Consider the following 23,234-nt stretch of genomic DNA (forward strand, 5'->3'; position numbering starts at 1 on the left):
TTAAAATATAAAATATTTTAATATATTTACTAAAAATATATTTTATATAAAGTATATTTTTAAACAATATTTCCTTTCGTTTTTAACAAACGAGAGTGCGTAGATCTTTAGGTGTACGTCAACAATACCTCTGTGTATAATTTGGGTTTAAAATGGCGGATGTCTATTTAACTTTTTCGTTACGTTTTCACATTATTTTAAGGTTAAAGTAGTATCCACGTCTGGCATTTATCTTGCTTACTTTATCTCCAATTTCTATACAACTTACCTAACCAAACTATCTTCATTTACGTATCATTGCTCTGTTTTCTATATTTTTTTTTGCAATTTTTCTTCGTTTTCCTCGAGAATTTTCAGGTTTCTAACCTTCATTTTCTTATAATTAAGGCATATATTTCGAAATCAAGGCAGTTCACATGCAAGTTTTAAATTCTACCGTGCACCATCACTTACTGTATATAGGCCCATCTTTATTTCCAATAAAGAAACTACAGTCAATCCCCTATAACACTGTTGATTTTTCCGTTTTATATGAATTCCATGTTGTACGAGTCACTTATATTTTACAAATACGTGAGCCGTTCACAGCCCGGAACACGTATTTGTAAAATCTAAGTGACTCGTACAACATGGAATTCATATAAAACAAAAAAATCAAGTGTTATAGGGGGTCGACTGTAATATATTCATTTAATTTTAATAGCAATGACAAATATAACAATTGCCAAAAAAGCACGGTTGCGGGTTCGAATCCTGATTTCTTATGGCATTCATTCACAATTTATGGTTTATAAATGATGTCTCTACCCGCAAAAATATTTTGTAAATAAATTCTTGTAAACAGAAGATGATGTATATATATATATTTAAATTTAAATCTAATGGAATTTTGTTGCTGTATCGAACGAACTTAGAACTTACATTTTACATGATAAACAGCGAATTACAAATTCTGACATTGGTGTACTTACTGTTTCAGTAAAAAAGTAAAAGGACAAAATCACATCCAACAACGTCGTTATGGAAACGGAGAAAATCCAGGGTAGAAGCATCAGACGGTTATCCTAGATACAACAAAATGGTTGTTAAGATAAATTCATTTCACAAAGCTTTAGATTTACGTAGGAAAAAAAGTTTATAATATATAAATTTAGCATGATCTATTCTTATTTTTCCAATAGTGTCACCCTCTACTTCTTTACTTATGTAGAATTATCTGCCCTGCACTACACCATATTTTGTGGCACCCAGATTCCCAATAAGTGGGAATATCTTTAGGGTAGATTGATTGTATAATCCAACACTTGGATGGCCTAAAAGAGGACTTCCTATATAAAAATGGTCCCTATTTGGGTGTCGTGTGTATCACACGATCCCCATTATATTTGGAGTTATTTATTTTGGCATTGTTTTCTGTAAATACTTTAATGTCTTTTCTTAGTACAATATAATAGTTTCCGCTTCTCAATCCCTATTTACTAGAAATTCGATCTATAATCCAGTGTACAGTTAGACATTACGTGCTCTCTTTTATATATATAACAAGAAGTGTATACCTTTTTGTACTTCCCCCCCTTAATAATCCAGTTACATACACTATGCCAAAAAGTAGAAACAAATACAATAGTATTTGTGATTTTCGAATATTAAAATCCAGTGTAATTATTATAAGGGCGACATTATAAACAATAGAATCTGTCCCGAAATTGTCAACGTATACATGCTTTTCTTACAATACTATTTTACTGTTTTTACATAAGAGAGGTGGAGCAGTATCCTCTATAAAAAGGTCAATTCTACTGTTATTTTCTATGTGAATAATGTATAAACAACAATACCAAGTTTGTGTGTAGTTTTATATATTTAAAAGAAGTTCGTTCCACTGTAAATTAATCGCTGACATCATTTTCGGAGATAATGCGTACGTCACGATTGTCAGAATGTCCGTTCTGTAAATCATGATATAAAAACGCATCCCGGAAGATTTTAGGATGCGAATAGGAGGAAGAATAAATTAAAAATGGCGTAGAATGAGGTAAAATATTATTCAATACGACATTTATACTTCAATAAATGGAGTATTTGTTTATATAATGTTTACTTTGACGTCAATTTGACGTTATTTTCACACACATCTCTTAAGAAAACTGTAAGAATGACGTCAAACTTACGTAACAGCGTACAAAACATAACGAGGAGCACGAGCAGCATTATCTACATCACTACAGCATAAATGTCTCGTGAAAGGTTTATCGCTCGCAGCTCCAATTGTGCCCTAGCGGTGAGTTTTTGTTGAATTTGGGCCACTAAATATTTATTGAATAGGGGTAGTACTTTAAGGAAGTTAATTGTTAATTGTATTTGCTTAAAGTTTATAAACAAACAAACAATTTTTAAATAATTTAATAGTAGTGCTGGTGATGGTTCCAACACTCGCCACTAGTCGCACATTTGGCGCTGGAAGCAAAGAAATTTAATAATATAGATGAACAGAGCAGAAGCACTTACCACACACAGGCCAACTAATAAAAGGACGGATGAGATAACACATAATCCAGCACATATTGTCGAAAATAGATTAAATACTCCTAGAAGAACTGTAAAAATATTATTTTATTCAGAACAATACTAACAGTAGTGTATTGTCTTAACGATATTTAAAAACAAAAGAAATAATTACTTAAGTTTTTGAATGACTTTTGCGAAGAATCTAATAAAAAAAAAAGTCAAAATAAAAAGTATATTTTATAAATAATAATAATAATAATAATAATAAACAATATACAGCCAAGTCTCGATATAGCGCCACTGGTAAATACTTGGTTATTTGTGTTGTAAATGATACTACTATCACCAAAATACGTAAATATCTCATAAATTTCGTTATATGAGGTACTTCGGTTTAACGCTAGACTCGATTTAAGGCTTATTTCGGGAGTGGAGCTGAATCGAAGTTTGACTGTGTATTGTTATAATACCTAACTGAAAATAAATTTAAAGATTAAAACGTTTGCATGATGATGAAGATCATCATCATCATGTTTATAGCCTATATATATACACATAAAGGTGCTTCTAAACATATTAACATTAGGACCGTACTACTTGACAACCCCACAACTTATTGCACGAGGGAAAACACTTGCCACTAAAAATCTGCTTAACAAACTTCGTTAACGTTATATCGAAGCACCCCGTATTGAAGTTAATTATTAGTAATTCGTCAACATTCAACCAAATTCACTCCCTTCTTCTTGTTTATGTATACAATTTTAACCCTTCGACACACTTTGAGTGTTGAATAAACAATGGCGCTATATCGAATATATTCCTCTTTATTCGCACAGAATCCCTCGTAATTACAATCTAAAACACAATTAGATGTGTTGTATGATCTTTAGATGTAGATTAGTCCATAGTTGTGTTGTGTTCGTAAGATGTGTTGCATCATTTCTACTTAAAAACGAACTTAAAATCAGCTAGAAGTTATAAAAAACTTGTAATGTACACCATAAATTATGTATTATATACGTTATATTTGCCATTAATAAATAAAATTTATCAAGTTTCCTAGCTTCTTCCTATTAAATTTTGATAAACAATACAAAAAATATGCTTTTTTTTTCGGGAGAAAATAAAGTTAAGAAGTTTCAAATGGCTTCAATATATTAAACAGTTTCCAATATCTACTTTAGAATTATTTTTTAAATAATTTAATATTTTGTATTAATTTTAAAATATTAAATATAATACTTACCAGGTAAATGTTTAATATACATATTGAATAGACTAGCAGTCAATATTAAAGTATAAAAAGTCTGAAAAAATAAAAATAAAAACACAGTATAAAAATATATAAAATTGATTCATATTTTATAAATATTAAAACAATTATAAAATGCTAAATTAATGATAAGATATAGAAAACCTGTCTAAAGCGGAACCCGTCTAAGGCGGAACCTGCGTAAAACGGACAAGGCTTAACGGAAAACAAAGCGTGAAACAGATCAATAGTAAACTACATGTATCGCCTACTACAGTGTAATAGTACAATTATTTTATGGGAAAACCCTTCTAACGCGAAAACAGAAGATTTTCTGCCCAACAATTGCTTAACATAACCTGAGTAAAGCGGAATTTTTTGATGTAACAGTCATTAAAATTCATTCAAAAATTTCCTCTCTCTGTGAACTGTATAGAGTGTAACCCGTGTAAACCGGACCCCGAGTCCGGTTTACACGGGTTATATCGGGGGGAATGAGTTTTAGATATGAATTGTAGTATTTTTTCCTATAAAACATAGAAATTAGAACCTGTCGAAACGGAAAATTCCCGCTGCGTGTCGGAAAAGTACACGTCAGACAATAATTTTATTTAAATTAGTGGTCTTTTAGACAGGTTCCGAGCAGCAAAACCTCTAATTTACAACCACCAATAGTTCCTAAAGAAAGTGGTCTTTTAAAAACAAGTTTAAATGTAATTATTCTGAAGCGCGTATTGTCACACGATTGTATATGAATGTAATTAATATACAGGCTTAAATGCAATTAAACTTTTTAATTGTAATCTGTTCTCTTCCCTTTATGACCTTTATACATTTAAATAACACTAAAACCTGTGCAAAATAGTAACCTTAATAAAACGGAAACCTGCCAAAATGGAAGAAAATATTCCGGTTTAGACAGGTTTTACTATATAAAAAGCCAGAAAAGAATTATTATTAAATTTAGGCTAAAAAGAAAATCTTTAGTATCTAAATGGTACTCATAAAAGTTAATTAAATATTATTAAATTAATAAAAAAAATTAAACAGATATATAAAGAATTAACTCCACTAATTAATTGTTTTCATTTAACTTTATTATAATAAAATACAATTTAATTTTAATTAAGCAGAAAGATTCAACTAACTAAATTAAGTAAATCTAGATAAAAACTCTTTAAAAAATTCTCAAGAAATTCTCATTTTAACGAAAACTTTCTCTGTTTTTTCCGCTAAACCTCGATATAGCGATCTCATATATATATCTAAACCCTAATATAACGCCAACGAATGCTTTAAACGGTGAAACCTTCACAATTTGTGAAGTAGGCCTACTAAATATAGTATTTTGCATTACTCCCAACAAATTACGTCATTCTGAAACGTTTAAACAGTCACCTCGATATAACGCATCAGTATTTACTTCGATTTAACGCCACAATCCATCTCAGAAGCGAACAAATGTAGCAATAAATTAGCTCGTCGTAGCGTTAAACCGAAGTTAAATTTGCTCTAAATTGCAATTGGCGCTAAATCGAGGTTCGAATGTATATAGAAAAATCTACGGCATCGTTTAAAAGTTCATCGATAACATTAAAAATTACCCCCCGAACTAATTTATGACTTGTTTTGGTTATTGCGAACATTTTAATGTACAACAGGGAAAAGTACAGAAAGATCCACTTAACCACTTGTACAAATTTACCATTTATGACCCTATTAAATGCCTTATTATTTTTTTTTTATTGGTCACATATCCGTGGTGTTGTATAATTATAATTATATTTACACGAACGTAATCTCAATTTATGACACCGACTTTTTGGGGGTGATGGTGCTTGCTTAACGACAATGTTGCAGGAAGTAATTAAGTCGTTAAAGCGGGGTTTTACTGCAACAAAATATTACTGATTAATCACGTTTCGTGCCAATTTGATTAATTTTTATGACGAAACATTTTAAATATATTCCTAAAACGGGGGGAAAAAAGGAGGAAGGAGGAAGAAAGAGAAACGATCCTAAAAGAAGTAAGTGAATGAAAAAGTGTTTAAAAAATTAGGCTAAATTAGTGAAAAGGTAAAAAAAAATTTGGCTCTCAAATAAGAATGAAGGGTCAAAAGATAGACCTCAAAATAATGAAAATGGATTAAGTATTGGACCCAAAAGAAAGAGAAAGAGTGAGGAGTTAGACCTCAGAAAAGGGTGAGAAAGGGTCAGAAGATGAACTTCAAAATAATGAAAATGGATTAAGTATTGGATCCAAAAGAAAGAGAAAGAGTGAAGAGTTAGACCTCAGAAAAGAGTGAGAAAGGGNACCTCAAAATAATGAAAACGGATTAAGAATTGGACCTCAAAGAATGAGAGAGTTGGAAATGGTCAGGAATTGGACTGAAAAAGAACAAAGTTAAAAAAATTGGGAAGAGAGAATGAGTGACGATCAAAAAACTAACTTTGAAGAAAGTAACGTGAAGCTGTGACAATACATTTCATAAGTAAATAAAGAATATTTCAATAAATAAAATAAATCCAGATGAAAACGTATCATTTCAAATTGATTATCGCTGTATATTTTCCTGCAGTCAGACACACACACGTACTTTATAGATTTTTTTTTTTTTCGAGAACAATTAAACGAGAACATCGATTAAAATGATTAATGATCATTCACAATCCAATCAATTATTTACATTAAATCAATTAATTAAATAATATTAAAAGAAAACGATTCCATTTTCACGTGATACTAACTAATTAATAATTAATTAATTAATTAATTAGTTGACCATCTGGCACGTGCCCACACCTTCATCCCACTCGCATTTAACAAAGCGGAATTACGCTATATGGAATATTACTAAGTGCGAATTACAATTCGTAGATACTAAATATCAATTTATATAATTATAATCAAGCGATAACTTTGATTAATTATAATTAAATTATTTATATGGAGCCATTTTAAACCCATTGCACATTAACGGGATGTATACAGTTAATGAATGCGGTGGAACCGGCAATAATAAATACCTCCAAACGTTATTTCAGAAAAAGCGCACAAAGCAACCTTCAAACGACGGACTCGTCAGTGTCCGTTCTTCACAGGTTTGTCTAAATTTTAAATTATTACCTTTAAAAATCGCTAGTAATTTGTATATAAACGTGTTGTATATGAGTAAACATGTCTCATATACTTGTATACAGGAAACCACCTCGATATAACGCAGAATGTTGTATCGAGGTGGTTTCTACATTAAATTGTTCCAGAGATTTTCTAAAGCGGATGTATTTTAAGATAACTTTTAGTTAAAAACCCGTTTATAGTGTATAAAAGTAACTAAATGAGAAGGATGATGATAAAATTCCAACGTATTGCGTTACCGTGATGCAGAAAAGAGATGGCATTCTGTAGTGAATTGTGCTGTTTAAGTTAGATTAAAGGGCCATATCGTCGCATGCGGATTGTAATTAATCTAGTGTCACAACTAGTAAACATGCAATTCCTTATCTCTAATAAATTGTGGTTTATACACAAAATTAAGAAGCCTTTTTTCTGTGTACCCATTTATTGATTCGGGTAAGCACACAGTGGAAAAAACTAGGTGGTTTGCAATAGGGTCTAGATCAACCCCTCCGTATAAATGTTGTGTCAATCCGGATCTTATAGAATGGCAAGATCATCGGACTATCAGTTGTGTGTGTGTGTGTGAGTTTTTTATTTTTCGTTACGGGTGTTATTTTCTTATATTTTCGCTAAATTCGATGTTTTACTCACGATGGAGTCTCTTGAACGTTCAACACTCACAGGCACCCAAGTTATCTCATCCTGCTCATCAGAGGATACAGTCTTTACGAAGCCGGACAACAACTGCGGAGGATTCTAGACTTCCTTCCCGCCACCCACAAATCAAACCTTAGAACTGAGGAGAGGAAGGAGGTCAAAGAAAGAGTCTCTCTTCTGCAATCCTGCGTAAGCCAGGTAACTATTACAAAGGAAAAATTAGTATACTTACGGACAGTAAGGTTGCTCTTAACATTCTAAATCATCAAAGGAACTCTTCACTCCTAGCTGCAGAAGTGATAAAGACTGCACAAACATAAGGGTCATGGGGGCAATGAGTTAGCCGACAAACTTGCCAAGTCGGCATGTACAGTACGTACATTGCCTTCGAATCATACCTATTCAAGGCTCTCTGCAACCACATTAAAACAACAAATTAATCAAACAGTTATTGAACAGTGGCAAAAGGAGTGGGATGAAGCAGATACTGGGAGGTTCTGCCATAGTTTCATTCCTTCAATTAGTTATCTTAAAAATATAAAATACTTCAGTCCGAACACCGAGATTATCCAGTGCCTTCACTGGGCACGGGAACTTTGCTTCCTATTTACACCGTTTCGGCAAAGAAATCGAAGACAAGTGTGACTGTGACAGGGAAAAGTGAAAATGACGCCATGTACTCCATGTTCACCAGCAAAGAATTTGAAGATCAACGCAACGAAATTTTCCAAGATTGTCTTCGGGCTGGGCTAAACTGGCTCCTCAACCCCGCAGACTTACGGAATAAACTCACAGACTTCATTCACAAAACGAAAGAACTGAAGGCTACGATTGGTACCAGCCAGTAAGACATTAATACGACATAACCAACAGACCAACCACATGTAATCGGGCTACATATGGCACCAATCTGTTCCAACCATATAACTGTTGATTACTCCTATCATTTGCCCACACGCACAATCTCTAGATACATGCCCATTAATGCTCATATACTGCATATCGTTACAAGGGAATTCTTTCTGTACTAACACAAGTATTTAACATTTAAAACAGAAAACAAAACACTGCACTACTTTAAGACACTTACTAAGTCAAAATATCAAGCTCTCCACCTCACATTAACAATGTCTTGCCCCTGTACATCATACCTTTCCTGCAAATTACCTATTTAACTCAGTTTTGGAGATTAAGGAAGGACAGACAGACAGACAGACATACAAACGAAGAAGTTAATTTCCTAGAAAATATCTTTGTGTAAATATTAATTTTTTAATAAATTTTTAACATAATTGACTTTTGTTGTTAGTGTATTTTGAAATTTTATAATGAAAAATGCTCTTCCTTCTATCGATAATTTAATTTTAGAAAAGAAAAAGAAAAGAGTTTATAACTTAATAAATAATTTATTTAAAAATCAAGTAAATTTAAGTGAATTAACAAGAAAAATTTAAGAAAAATGACAAATGACATCATAATAGTTTAATACGAAAGAAAAATTTTAAATATAACAAAACTTCTTTTGTACTTTTTAAAATTAATTGAAGTCAATTTTAAGCTTTAAAGTTCAAAAACAATTTTCAAACTTAAACTTTAATATAAAATATTTAATTTTTTTAAAAAAATTAAATGAAAAAATTAAGTTGATATTAAAGAATATAAATTTATGAATTTTTTAATCTTTAAAAACCTTAAACAATTACACGATTTCATTATTAACTTTTCTGATGTTATATAAAACAGAGGAAATGTCTGGCCATTCCCCTTAAAATTTTTTTCATTTTTGGACTCGTTTAAGGTCCAGAAATGCAAGAATTCGTGTGTGGAGGGGTGCCACAAACCTTAACAAAGTGGGGTTCTTCCCATACTTTGAAGCCTCATAACTCTCGTACTTTATGTCGAAAATTTCTGAAATTTTGCCGGAAGGTTCGTGTATTAAGTACACTAATACTGTTAAATTTTGGTTGTTAAAGGTCGAGGGAGTGGGAAGATAGAAGAGAGTCACGTGGCATATCTGGATTGGGAACGAACTTAATTACATGGCATACCAACAAAAGTTACGCTTTTAATTCTTACTTCAGTTACCATTCCTCTTAATATCTTCCATAATATGGGACTGTAAATATCTTACAACACAGGCCTTTGTAATTTTTGCAGACGTTAACACAACACAGATGTCATTTGTGTAGATATGTAATTACATCATGTCGTTAACCACGTAACGGCATCATTGTCACTGGCATTCACTCAGCTTCTTCATAATGGATAATTCAGTTAATTTGAACTTTTAGTGTTTACATTATTGGCTTGATTCTGACGTAACGTTTTACTTAATTGTCACATTTGCTATGTAATTATTCTCGTGATGGTTTTAACATTTTAGTGCAGCCGTAAGAATCGTCATGTGGCGAATATAACAATTAAATAAAACGTTTATTGTCATGTTATGAGGTCTGTATTTATTTTTATCTCCCTCATTAATGACGTATACTACGTATTAAGTCACTTATGACCTCTTGTTTCTATTGTGTAATTTCGTTCTGTGGTCCCTTAACACGTGTTGCGTAAAACACCATTAACTTGTGTTTCAATCCGGTGGAAGTCGTTAAAGTAATAACTATTGTTAATTGTTTTTTTTTAAATCCATATTTCAGTTTACTCGGGAAATTAATTTTAATACCGAAGTAAATTGTAAAATTTAATTGTTTTCACAATTAAAACAATAGTTTTGTGACATGGTAACCGTTGCATCTGGTTGAAAAAGCTACAACTCTCCCTATGGATCTTCAGGTGTGAGTGTCAAATATTTCCATGTTGTCTCCCTTAATTGTGGATTGTGTATTACCCCGCACTGAGGCCTGAAAGTTCTACTGCTATATCGTAGATACCTGAAAGGTAGGCCTTTCAGGCCTCGTGCCGTGACATCCACACACAGTCGACGATGTAGAATTCACGTGGAAGTACTAGAAGTTTAAATACACTATAACACTTCGCTTATTGTAATCATTGTTTTCAAATAAACAAGAATTTTAAAGCTGTTTTTATTCTCTTATCCCAAACACGTGACTGATAAGGATTGCTCCTTATCAGTCACACATTGGGGATATTCACCGTGGCTAATCGTTATCAGTTACGTGACGGTTTGACGCGTTAGGGTTTTACTAGGCCCAGTCGATGATATTAAACACTAGTTGGTCATGGGTTCTCATCTAACCAACTGGCTGGCATTTAGAGGTATGTCCTTCATCCTTTTTTTAACTGTTTCTGCTTGTGGCTTTTAAAAAGGGGCCTTTTTACCCATCTTAGTTTCTACCAGGCTCACATTGGGGGAGGTCTGGTGGTGAGAAATGGGCCCGACATATTATAAAAATTCTTGGATCACGTAGACAAATTCTTGGATCACGTAGAAATGGTAAAATCAAGTATTTATAGAAAATAATAGGATTAAAATAAGAGCACTAATTTTGAAAATTAACTAAAAAGTTTTGTAGCATAATTATTTTTAATTTAATAAATCTTTACAGGTTTAAAATTTAATAATAGCGCATGGGAAAAAGAAGGTTAGAAAAATAATAGGAAATATCTGGAAAAAATCAATAGAAAAGCAAAAAATAATATAAAATAGATAAAAATTGAATAGTAGAAAACAATTTTCTAATAACAATTTTGGTTGCTCTAAGCAATAGAAATAGAAAAATAGGAAATCTTTTGATTATTGGAATGAAAAGAATCGTTGAAGAATTTCTGTATTTTGCTTTTCTAAAGTTGCTTATTCTTACATTATAAAACTTAAATGTTTGTAGTGTTAATGACATTTTAAACAGTGACTACAAATTTCATATGCATTCCATTGAAAANTAGGCCTTTCAGGCCTCGTGCCGTGACATCCACACACAGTCGACGATGTAGAATTCACGTGGAAGTACTAGAAGTTTAAATACACTATAACACTTCGCTTATTGTAATCATTGTTTTCAAATAAACAAGAATTTTAAAGCTGTTTTTATTCTCTTATCCCAAACACGTGACTGATAAGGATTGCTCCTTATCAGTCACACATTGGGGATATTCACCGTGGCTAATCGTTATCAGTTACGTGACGGTTTGACGCGTTAGGGTTTTACTAGGCCCAGTCGATGATATTAAACACTAGTTGGTCATGGGTTCTCATCTAACCAACTGGCTGGCATTTAGAGGTATGTCCTTCATCCTTTTTTTAACTGTTTCTGCTTGTGGCTTTTAAAAAGGGGCCTTTTTACCCATCTTAGTTTCTACCAGGCTCACATTGGGGGAGGTCTGGTGGTGAGAAATGGGCCCGACATATTATAAAAATTCTTGGATCACGTAGACAAATTCTTGGATCACGTAGAAATGGTAAAATCAAGTATTTATAGAAAATAATAGGATTAAAATAAGAGCACTAATTTTGAAAATTAACTAAAAAGTTTTGTAGCATAATTATTTTTAATTTAATAAATCTTTACAGGTTTAAAATTTAATAATAGCGCATGGGAAAAAGAAGGTTAGAAAAATAATAGGAAATATCTGGAAAAAATCAATAGAAAAGCAAAAAATAACATAAAATAGATAAAAATTGAATAGTAGAAAACAATTTTCTAATAACAATTTTGGTTGCTCTAAGCAATAGAAATAGAAAAATAGGAAATCTTTTGATTATTGGAATGAAAAGAATCGTTGAAGAATTTCTGTATTTTGCTTTTCTAAAGTTGCTTATTCTTACATTATAAAACTTAAATGTTTGTAGTGTTAATGACATTTTAAACAGTGACTACAAATTTCATATGCATTCCATTGTAAATGATCTAAATTCTCTTCATTATCTGTCTATTTATGGTCGAGTGGATAAAACCACTAAACATTTGGATTCGCACCACACCAACGGTCTGGATTATCTTAATTTCTCGTGTTTCTTCACGTGTCTACACCTAAACAGGAGCCAGTTTATCGTAGAAAGTCTTTCCGGGAAGTACAGTACCCTCCTCTGGTTAGATCTTCCATAAATTCCAATCTACTGGACCCGATAGAGTTAAACTTTTTATAACTATCTCCTCTTTGTGTGCAGTAAGAGGGCCTTTTTTTACGAACAGGCTCACAAAGAATTCTGCAAGGACCGCAATAGAGTGACAAATTAAATTATTAAAAGGAAGAAAGTAGTGTAACGAGGAATTAGTACACGTGAATCTTCTTTCGTTCGTTAATGCTCTACAACACGCTACAAAATTAATATTTATTTTAGAAATTTCTTTATTTTACAATCTTTTTTACGTTATTTTATGAATGAATGATATTTATCTACATTCTTAATTTCAATAAAATTCATTTATTTTTACAGATAACTCGTTAAATATCTTAAGGTGATTAAAATAATGCTAAGATATGGTTCATAAAACAAGTCATAAACAATCGAAGACAATTCATTAATAAAATTATCGCTATAATAAGTTTTTCTTTACCAAATATAAACAGATTATTGTAATTTATTCCTTTATTAAAATACGAAATTATAATATTTTCGAAGGATTTTCTTGTACGAAAATAGAAAAATTATTAAATGAACGAACAGAAGATGTATTAATCTTATAATAATCCCCTTTATTAAAATCTGATTCTGATTTAAATGACCACAATAAGCAGGATATACTCCTAAATCAATGGACTTCTAATATACAAAATGATTCGGAAGTAATATAGTGGTTAATATGTTATCTTTAACTGCCCATTAGGGGAACATCCATTAATTAGTGCACAGTTTTTCAATCTAACTATTATCACTCACTCCCACTCTCTTGATCCCATCCTTCCCATTAATCAGTGCAGTTTTTTAGCTACTATTTATCCCGTCATCTCTCCTGACCCCCTAATTCCCATTAAGTATTGTACAGTTTTTTGAGCTACTTTTGATTTTTTCATCCCACTCTCTGGGGTTTGCCAAAAGTAAATCATTGTACTTTTGGTAAACTTCTTCAATTACATGTTCATGGTTCCTAAATATTGAAAAAAAAAACATCTTTACAAGTTCTTCAGTTATTTTCTAATTGTAGTGTGTTAAGTTAAGTAAGCTTGAAAGAAAACACTAATACTACTAAAACAAAATTTCACGTACAGAAAGACTCGGCTCCCTCTCTCCTCATCGTGTACAGTAATACATTGCGCCATTCTATCCACCCTTAAGTTGCACACGTAATTAACCAATACGCCTTCACGTACTGAAAGCAATGTGAATGTTAATTGGTTAACACTTAATATCCTTGGAATGCATTCTGGCTTTTTAATAGCTCACCTCAGCATTTTATTAATTTCTTTTTCTTTTTATAATTATTGCAATCACAAGCTTCGATCTCTCAACTGCGCTCCTCAACCTTGGATCTCTCAATTTTATCCTTCTACAATTCTTTATTTTCTTCAGTGTAATGTGAAAAAGGAATACCTGAAGACCTCGCTTCCTATCTTATTGCTCATTATTACTTTTGTTCTCTAAATAAATTGAGTCTGGTGCCTTAAAAGAGTTTAAAATGCCTCCACGCACACGTACTGTACGTCCTCAATGTATTCCATCAGGCTTTGTGTAGAGACTTTTGACTCATCTTGTATAAAAAATTCTCACAATTCATGTTTTAATAAAAGAATTAATATTAGAAATATTAATAATATAATTTTCCAACGAATTTATTATTGTTTAAAGGAAATTCTTTATTAAGGAGTCAGAATTATCTTGTTTATAAACCATACTATAGCATTATTTTTCCTTACAAAGGTATTAGAAAGATAAAGTTATTTTATGATACATAATGGCATAAAGAGCATCATTGGAGAGGCGTGAACCTCTTCAAGGGGATTCCATGTGTTTCCTTCTATATCTACCAATGCACAAGAAAGAGGAGTCACGTAATTTGGTATAAAAAAAATAGCGTTTGCAATAGAGAATCTAGCATTTTCTTACACAAAAATGCTGGAGGATTCACTACTTAATACTGAAGGGAAAAATTCGTTACCAAGCACATACTGGCGCATTATGGATAAAAGCCTTATTTAGGAAAGCGCTTTATCGAGTTTTGATTAAAAATGAAACAGTTAACACGTCTCCATGCCCGCTTTAAAGACGTCACCCTTGTTGTGACCAGATCCTCACCCTCCCTATTGTTCCCATCTTTACCATCTCTTTCCTTTCATTCTCCATTTGTAAACCAGCTTTATTAATTCCTCGTCTATTTGTACATGTTCCCATTTCAGTCTCCTGTGTGCTGTTCATTGTTCTATTGATTGTGTTACATCACTTTCTTATTTCATTGTTCCTTATTAGTTTACTATATAATAAACTAATAAGCTTATTATATAATAAAGTTATAAAGTTCTAGTAAGGGGTTACAAACATTATTTTTGTTTGTAAAACCCTCGCTGAAATCTATTGTTCATTCATAAAATAAATTATGTATAACAACGAATTGTCATGAATTTTATTTTTATTATAATTTGTTTTAAAAAAATGTAAAAATGCCAAGATTAAAATAAGAAATTTATAACATTTAGGGTATTATTTTTCACTTAAATCCTTAAGGAATAACGTAAAGATTAGTTGATGAAGAAGGACGATACACGCCTCTAGCAGAAATCAATCCTTTTCCCTCTTGCTGAAAGCTTAACACGTATCTAAATCATCACCCTAAGGTTCACAATATATTAAATATAATTTTATAATATAAAATTTACTTTCTGTACGTGTATAATAATTTTACACATAACTTTTCAATAGTTAATTACGTGAATACCCAAAGACACCGCATTTACTTAGTCAATATTTACACGTTAACGTGTTTAGCTGTGTCGAATATTGTTAAATTTATCTGGAATTTTTAAATTTAGGCATAAAACACATGAAATTTTGCAGAAAACACCGCGTTAAAAGGTAAAGAATTAAATTAATTAATTCGTAAATGAAATGTATAATCGCATTAGAAATTGCTAGAAGGAAAATATAATCTTTGTATAACCTATCTTATTGTATACCCCGCACCTATGGAAGCTTCCATTGTTTTATAACAGCTGGTATGTAATTACAATTTAAAATTGCCGTATAATTCGCTACTTTAAAGTGTATTTTTCAATTATAGATAAACACCGAAAATACAGTAAATTTGATACATGGATTTAGAATTTATAAGAATGGTTATTATCTTTAGATTATAATCAATAATTAATGCTTTGCGTACATTTCAATAATATACAATTATCTTTGCTTATTTAAAGGCAACTTAATTGCAATTAATAATCATAAAGTAATCGCTTTATAATGTTTATAATTCGTGATACTTTCTGAAAATTATTGTAATTAATAAAGTTCTAAGCCATTAATTTCAATAAATATACCGAATAAAGTTAAATGAATTCTACTACAATAATATTCTATAATATTATTATATATAAAGGTTAGGTTAGGTTACCAGTGAAATCTTCATTAAGTCTGACCCATTAAAGATATAACACAGGATCCCCTTTATCTCCTTATCACGTCTACCCTTAACTATAAAAATTTCATACCATCAGTGCCCCTAATAAACAAGCCTTCTTGCAAAATTTCAGAAATTTTCTACAAAAAGCACCCCTTCAAATTGAGTTTACTCCACTCGAAATATGACACATGATCTGCTGTATCTCCCCACCCCCTCGACCTTTAACCACTAAAATTTAACAGTATCAACACCTCTAATATACAAGCTACCCTACCAAATTTCGTCTCTTAATCTTTACCCCATTCTGAGATATTACACGAAATACAGACAATAAATAAACACACAGAAAGACACACCCATAGAATTCTTTTTTCTTTTTACTCTATTGGGTTAAGGGATAACAAAAAGTGAGGATTTCCATAATTCTAAAGGATCAAATCTGACACTATTCTAATACTTACGTACACATAACAAGGGGAAATAAAGTGTAAAAGTGTTAGAGGGGTGATTTTTCGATCCTTGGCTATTCTTTCCCATTTGTTATATATAATAGGTTGGGAAGTAAAAATAAGAGATTTTGATGAAAGAGTGCTGAAAGTATTCTTTATTTTACACATATATCAGTGCAGCTATTCATTATTTTCTCGGATGAATGGTCTTTTCCATTCCTCTGTGAATTTAGATAATTACTAAAAGGTTACTCCTTTGTAACATTTTTTTTTTTCCCTCCTAAAGAAAATTATTTCCTAATTCGAGGTTTCTATATATAAACATTTAAAAAATATATTTAAATTTTAAGTAATATAATTAATTTATTTATAAATTTAAATAATTTTATACAGTAATGGCGATTTTTATAATTAAAAATGATTTATTTATTATATTTTCGCATTGCTTTACAACGTTTTCCACTTTGTTTCGAGAAAAGGACGAAGATGAAAATATTATTAAAGTTTAAATTTGTATTATTTATAACGTATACTCGCCATTTTATCACCTCATAAATTTGCTACACCCAATGCGTACGTGTTAGTATTATATGCACATTTTTTCCCTCCTCTTGTTACAAATTTGTCACATCATTACGAATCTAAACCCCCCTCCATTGTTTGTTTTCTTATTTTATATCAATAGAAGTACAGGGTAAGTACAGGATGTAGTATAGTAAGTACTGGGTGATCATAATTAAATAGTATGGCGTTTAGAGCAAAATATAAAGCTTAGAAATTATTTGTTTTTTTATTTCATTATATTTCATTTTTCATTAATTACTTATATTATAAATAAATAAAATCTCTGTAATCTTCTTATAATAAATTTTTCGAAATCTTTTGGTATTATTTTTTAGGAAATATATAAATAAATAAACTTTTTATTTAATAATTGTTATTAAGAAATCCTTGACAAAAGCCACAGAGAATATATTACACGAGATTTGTAGAGATGAATTTAATCTCTTACATAAATAAATTGAGGAATTAAGAAATGTATACGGGGTGAGTCGATATGACGTCAGAGATTTTTTAATATTTCTACGCTTAACACTTGGACGTTCTGCCACGGAGGGTGGACTTTTTATAGGGGAAACTGACACCTATTCAATGTGACAAAAAGGATACCTTCAGGGTGGATTTTCTATGGAAAAACTGACACCTATTCAACACTTGGGCAATCTGACAAGGAGGGTTACCTTTAGGGTGGACTTTCTATGGGAAAACTGACACCTAATCAACACTTGGGCAATGTGACAAGGAGTATACCTTTAGGGTGGACTTTTTATAGGGGAAACTGACACCTATTCAACACTTGGGCAATGTGACAAGGAGTGTACCTTCAGGATGGACTTTCTATGGGAAAACTGACACCTAATCAACAATTGGGCAATGTGACAAGGAGGGTACCTTCAGGGTGGACTTTCTATGGGAAAACTGACACCTAATCAACAATTGGGCAATCTGACAAGAAGTGTACCTTCAGGGTGGACTTTCTATGGGAAAACTGACACCTATTCAACAATTGGGCAATCTGACAAGAAGTGTACCTCCAGGGTGGACTTTCTATGGGAAAACTGACACCTATTCAACATTGGGCAATCTGACAAGGAGGATACCTTCAGGGTGGACTTTTCTATAGAATATTGGTCCTATTTATATGTTTGACATAAGAAGAAATTCTGGAAAACTCCACCGCTCCCCGTTCGATGAGTCGCGAACTCACTACCAGTGTTTAGTAAAACTACTGAACAAAGGTGTATCTAAGTTCTTCCCTAAATATGCTAGTTTACATCACTACATTAACTCGCTGGGTGAAATATATTTGTATACGTAAATATACCTTTTACGCATTTAAACAATACTTTAAACGGTATATTCCATATTTCAAAGATCTCGTGAATAACACGCATTAAAACTTACCATCAGAAATAATCTATTTTATTATACTACAAGTGTGAATATCTGATTAATTAAAAATAGCACAATTTATCATAATTAAGCTACATAAAATATTATGTAATTATGATAATTATGCGGTTCGTCAATACAGAGTGGCCCAAAAAATTAAGCGAGTACACTTCTGTTAGAACTTGTTCTTAAATATATATTATGGTAAACTGACTTTTGGACCATCCAGTCAAGTTACTTGACTTTTCAAGAGTAGCTTACTTACTTTATACAGTATATATATCTGCTTATTTTTTCTATATGTTATTTACTTACAGAGGTAAGGGAGACCAGGCCTCTAGGGCCCGTCCCTGGTTACTCTACTGTAAACCAGTCGCAGATGAGGCCTCAATCCTCTCTAAAAAATCATAAAAATGTGTGAAAAACACTGACGGTTTTCGTGTTATACTTTTACCTATACCTTTAAATTTTAGGGCATTTCTTAATTCCACTTTGCTAGGCTTGTCTATCTGCCTGTCATTAACAAATAGATAAATTATACAACTTATACAGCCATAGCTATATACAACTATGCTTCAGAAGGTATGTAAATAATTAATGTATTGTGGTAAAAGTTTATTCTATAAAGAAAGGCTGTCAAAGGCTCAATTTTCGGTGTACCTGTTGTTTGGAGAATGCCAGGCATACCTTTATGAAACAATCGAAAACATCACGAGAGTTTAAAAAGAGCCGCATCGTCTTGCTTTCCTACGATCGGGTCAAAGCTCAAAATCACATAAACAGGAATTTTTGGGGCTGTGGGTTATATCTAAACCTGTTTCGTAATTTCTTAAATCAATTAATATTCTATAACTATTTCACGTGTTCCTCCATCACTCGGGAGTTAATAACAGTAATAATTCGTTAATATATTAAATAAGCCTTCTACTTTTTCCATTATAAATGTGTTTTTTAGAAGGAAACAAAAAGAAAAATCTTTATATAAATGCATGTATTGATGAGGTATGCATTAATTGATTGGTTTGAATAACAAAAAGCAATAAACTTAGAAGAAATATTATGTTGATACAGCAAATGAAGTGCAAAAAAAAAAGAAAAATTAGATTACAGCGATCGATTTCGCTCCGAAAAATGATATTAGTGACATTAAAGCTAAGCAAGCTGCACCTAAGGGCCTCATATTTTTACCTGTACTACTACTATTTGATGAAGGGGAAAGGCCTAATAATACATTATAGTTCAGGGCCAAAAGCGAACCCAATCCAGCCTTGACTACAAATAAATGAAAGTATAATAAAATTCGAATTAAAGAACTAAACTACTTCATCCCTTTATAGAGCTTGCTTGTTAACTGACTTTTGGGCCACCCTCTATATCAGCTTGAAGCTTGATTTACTTTATCTAAAAATAATAAATCTAACAACCGATATAGCTTGTCTTATGTAATAAGTTAGTATTGGGGTGGCCCGAAACTCGGTTAACCATTGTAAAGAACTAAAGTTCTACCTTATTAAAATATTTACTTTAAGAAAATTTGTTCAATGTATGTACAGTACTCTATTAAATTGCTTTTAAGTAACATAGAAATCTTTTGTTATCCAGTAACAATAGATTAATATATTATAATCAATAATAAACTACTTTATTAATCATGTTTTTTAATGTATAATTAAATATAATTTAACGTTAATGCGTTTTATATTAGGTTTATGATTTTCCCATTAAGTATCGTTAATTAATTCATATATAATTAGTTTTTAACACGAGAAATTTATTTGTTATTATTAAATATTCATTTATGATTATACATTAAATGAATATACATTAAATACTATTTTACTTGTTGTTTGTTTAATAAAGATAAGTAAATATTTATTACCATAATCTATTAATGCTTAAGTAAGCTTTTTCCGCTCATCACTTTATATATTAATAATTCATTTATTTTTATATTTAATTATATAGAATGGATGGTGGAGTGATGGATGTTGCCACCCCGCGGATATTATGTTTTTTTTGTTATTTTCTCATATATTTATGTTTTACAAATTTATTATTGTTTAAATACTCCATAATTTCACTTATCTAGTTTTTTTATACATTTTTTCTGCAACTGTAATTACTTAAATTAATAAATATGTATCATAACTCTCGTGAGAAGAGACGAGAACGAGAGCGTTTGATGAACGTTAGTTCGAAACAAAGTTTGTCCTGTCTCTTTTTAGCAAAAACAGAAGCATAAACATAAAGATCATTTATTACATAACATATATATATATGTTGAGCCAAAAGGCTCCATACGAAACAGGCCACTTGAAAGATTGCAGTTAGAGTAAATGTGAGCGACTGCTTAAAAATGTGAGTTTAATCATAAAAGTGTGAGTGAAATTATGACCGTGAGTGAAAGTGTGTGTATGTGTACTCACACTAACATTAACTGTGTGAGTGCGAGTACACATACGCAAACTTTTCGCTCACGCTGACAATAACTGTGTGAGTGTGAGCGAAAAGTGGGTCAGACACCTGTACAACACATATCACCTGAAAACATGGTTATAGAGCGAATATACGAAAATATGTTCGCAAAAAAGTGTGAGCAAGAGCTTATGTGTAATCTGAAATTTGTGAGTGTGAGCTAAAAGAAGCGCCAGATGCCTTTAGAGTGGTTCAAATATCATCACACAAAACAGATCAACTAAAAATGTAGTTACAGAATAAACGTAAGCGTGGGTGTGTGAGGACGTGTATATAAAAGTGTGAGCGTGAGCATAATTCTGCTAGTGTGATCGAAAAGGTTGGAAGATGCTTGTACAACACAATAACTTGAAAAGATGAGTTACAGAGTGAATGTTAACATGAATGTATGAAAATATGTTTGCGTAAAATGTGAGCGTGAGCGTGTGTAATCGTAACAGTCTGACTTGTGAGTGTGAGAGAAAACTGGGCGCTAGACGCTTGAAGAGTGAGCCAAAAGTCACCACACAAAACAGATCGCCTGAAAAACTGTAGTTATACAGCAGAGTAAATGTGAGCGTAAATGTATGAGAATGTGTGTATTAAAGTGTGATCGTAAGCATATGTGTAAGCGTGAACGAAAAAAGGAGTGCCAGAAACCATCGATGTGATCCAAAAGCCTGCTATCTAAAATGGTTTGGTTTGAGCGTGAATGTGTGCATAAATGCTCGAAAGTAGGATCATTAGCGCATAAATGAGAGTGTGAGCGTGGGGCGTATAAACACGGCACATGTTTTTGTACAAATGAATAAATGATGATGATGATGATGTAAGAACAATAATTACTGAAATGTGCCCTATAATAATCATCTTCATCTTCTTCGCCTTATCCCTTAATGTCTCTTGTATCTTCATCATCATTAAACTTCTCACAACTTTTTCTCTCTTGTTTACATTTAGGATAAATAAATAGCGAAATGCACTAGCTTGATAATTACTTGACTTGTTACTTCCTTGTCATGCAAATATTTATGCAAATTAGATAAAGAAGCGGAAGTAAATCTGTACTCAGATAATTTCATTAATTAGGTAAATGATAAGTCTGTTGCGTAAGTTGACCATCCGTGTTAAATAGCCATTTTGAATTATACGCAACGAAACATTTCCATTGATTTAACTCATTGAATTTACAAATAAAATAAATACTTTTTAAAAATAAAATATTCCACAAGAGGGGTGCCTCCATACACGAGTTTTCCAAGGGATACTGGGCCCTGCTTAATGTTAGACACCTGAAAATTCCTGCTGGTCAGAAACTTTTTGTAATGAGGAAGTGTAAAAGTATTGTACCTTAGAATGAGAATGATTTAATAGTCTATTCTGGTAAAAGGAATGTATTTATAATCTTTACAATATAAAGTAAAATAAGTAGAGATAAAAAATTATTATAAAAAGAACAATTTTAAAAAACAACAGAAGCATTTGTATTAAAATATAGAAGAAAAATAAGTAGAAAAGCTTTATGAATTAATTTTCATGCGTTTTTATTCATTAATTAACACATTTTTGCTTATATATTATTTTATATTATTAAATAGAAAACCGAAAATACTACAAAAATTGTTTTTATTATTATGAATTTTCAGTTCTGTAAGTTTTATAGGTGCTTATTTTTTTTAAAATTCCAAAAAAATAAACAAACTGGAATAGTGTAATGAATAGAAAAGCATTTGTAAATTACAGTACTTATTAAAACTTTTCTGTTTGCTTTTAAAATTTTAAAATAAGAAACGTTTATAAGAATAATAGAAAATTCTTCCTTTATTTTATTTTCTTTCTGTTCTTTCTTCTTCACTTCTTCATTTTTACTTCCTGTCCTTGTTTTCTCTCTCTTGTTCTTCCTTACCTTCTTCCAGTTCTTCTTTCTCTCTCTTGTTCTTCCTTACCTTCTTCCAGTTCTTCTTTCTCTCTCTTGTTCTTTCTTACCTTCTTCCAGTTCTTCTTTCTCTTTCACTTCTTCCTCCCCTTCCTTCTGTTTCTTCTTCTTTTTCCCTCTTATCCTCTCCCATCTACTTTTACTTTTTGGATTATTCAAGTAATAGTTAATTTGGACTGTTCCATCTTCAACGATCATACCACCTCTTCTTTTTTCTATCTGCTATTGTTTATATTATAATAAATATCAATCTGCTTATTTTATATTATGCAGTGAATATACAATTGCAGCTCTTTCAACTGTGATTTTGTTATCAGGTAATCTATAATCCCTTTGACTTTACTTGGTTTCTTCATTATATTTTGAGACACCGTGAAATGTTAATACTAAACACTGAACTTTTTCACATTCACTTTATGTACATTATAGTGTA

The 23,234-nt window shown here is 31.4% G+C and overlaps 1 protein-coding gene across 1 annotated transcript in view; it reads right to left on the reverse strand.

Moving 5' to 3' along the window:
- Nucleotides 1–14,811, reverse strand: part of LOC111613591 — a 22,665-nt gene extending 7,854 nt beyond the window's left edge. The window contains exons 1-5 of the mRNA XM_023354949.1: nt 14,716–14,811; nt 3,758–3,818; nt 2,681–2,710; nt 2,509–2,597; nt 972–1,064 (exon numbers count right to left, since the gene is read on the reverse strand). Coding sequence (XP_023210717.1) covers nt 972–1,064; nt 2,509–2,597; nt 2,681–2,710; nt 3,758–3,818; nt 14,716–14,811 — 369 coding nt within the window. The remainder of the gene's footprint in view (nt 1–971; nt 1,065–2,508; nt 2,598–2,680; nt 2,711–3,757; nt 3,819–14,715) is intronic.
- Nucleotides 14,812–23,234: the final 8,423 nt, after the last annotated feature.

The sequence above is a fragment of the Centruroides sculpturatus genome, unplaced genomic scaffold (assembly GCF_000671375.1).
Source record: "Centruroides sculpturatus isolate CEXI.00-Female unplaced genomic scaffold, Cexi_2.0 scaffold2, whole genome shotgun sequence".
Taxonomy (NCBI): domain Eukaryota; kingdom Metazoa; phylum Arthropoda; class Arachnida; order Scorpiones; family Buthidae; genus Centruroides; species Centruroides sculpturatus.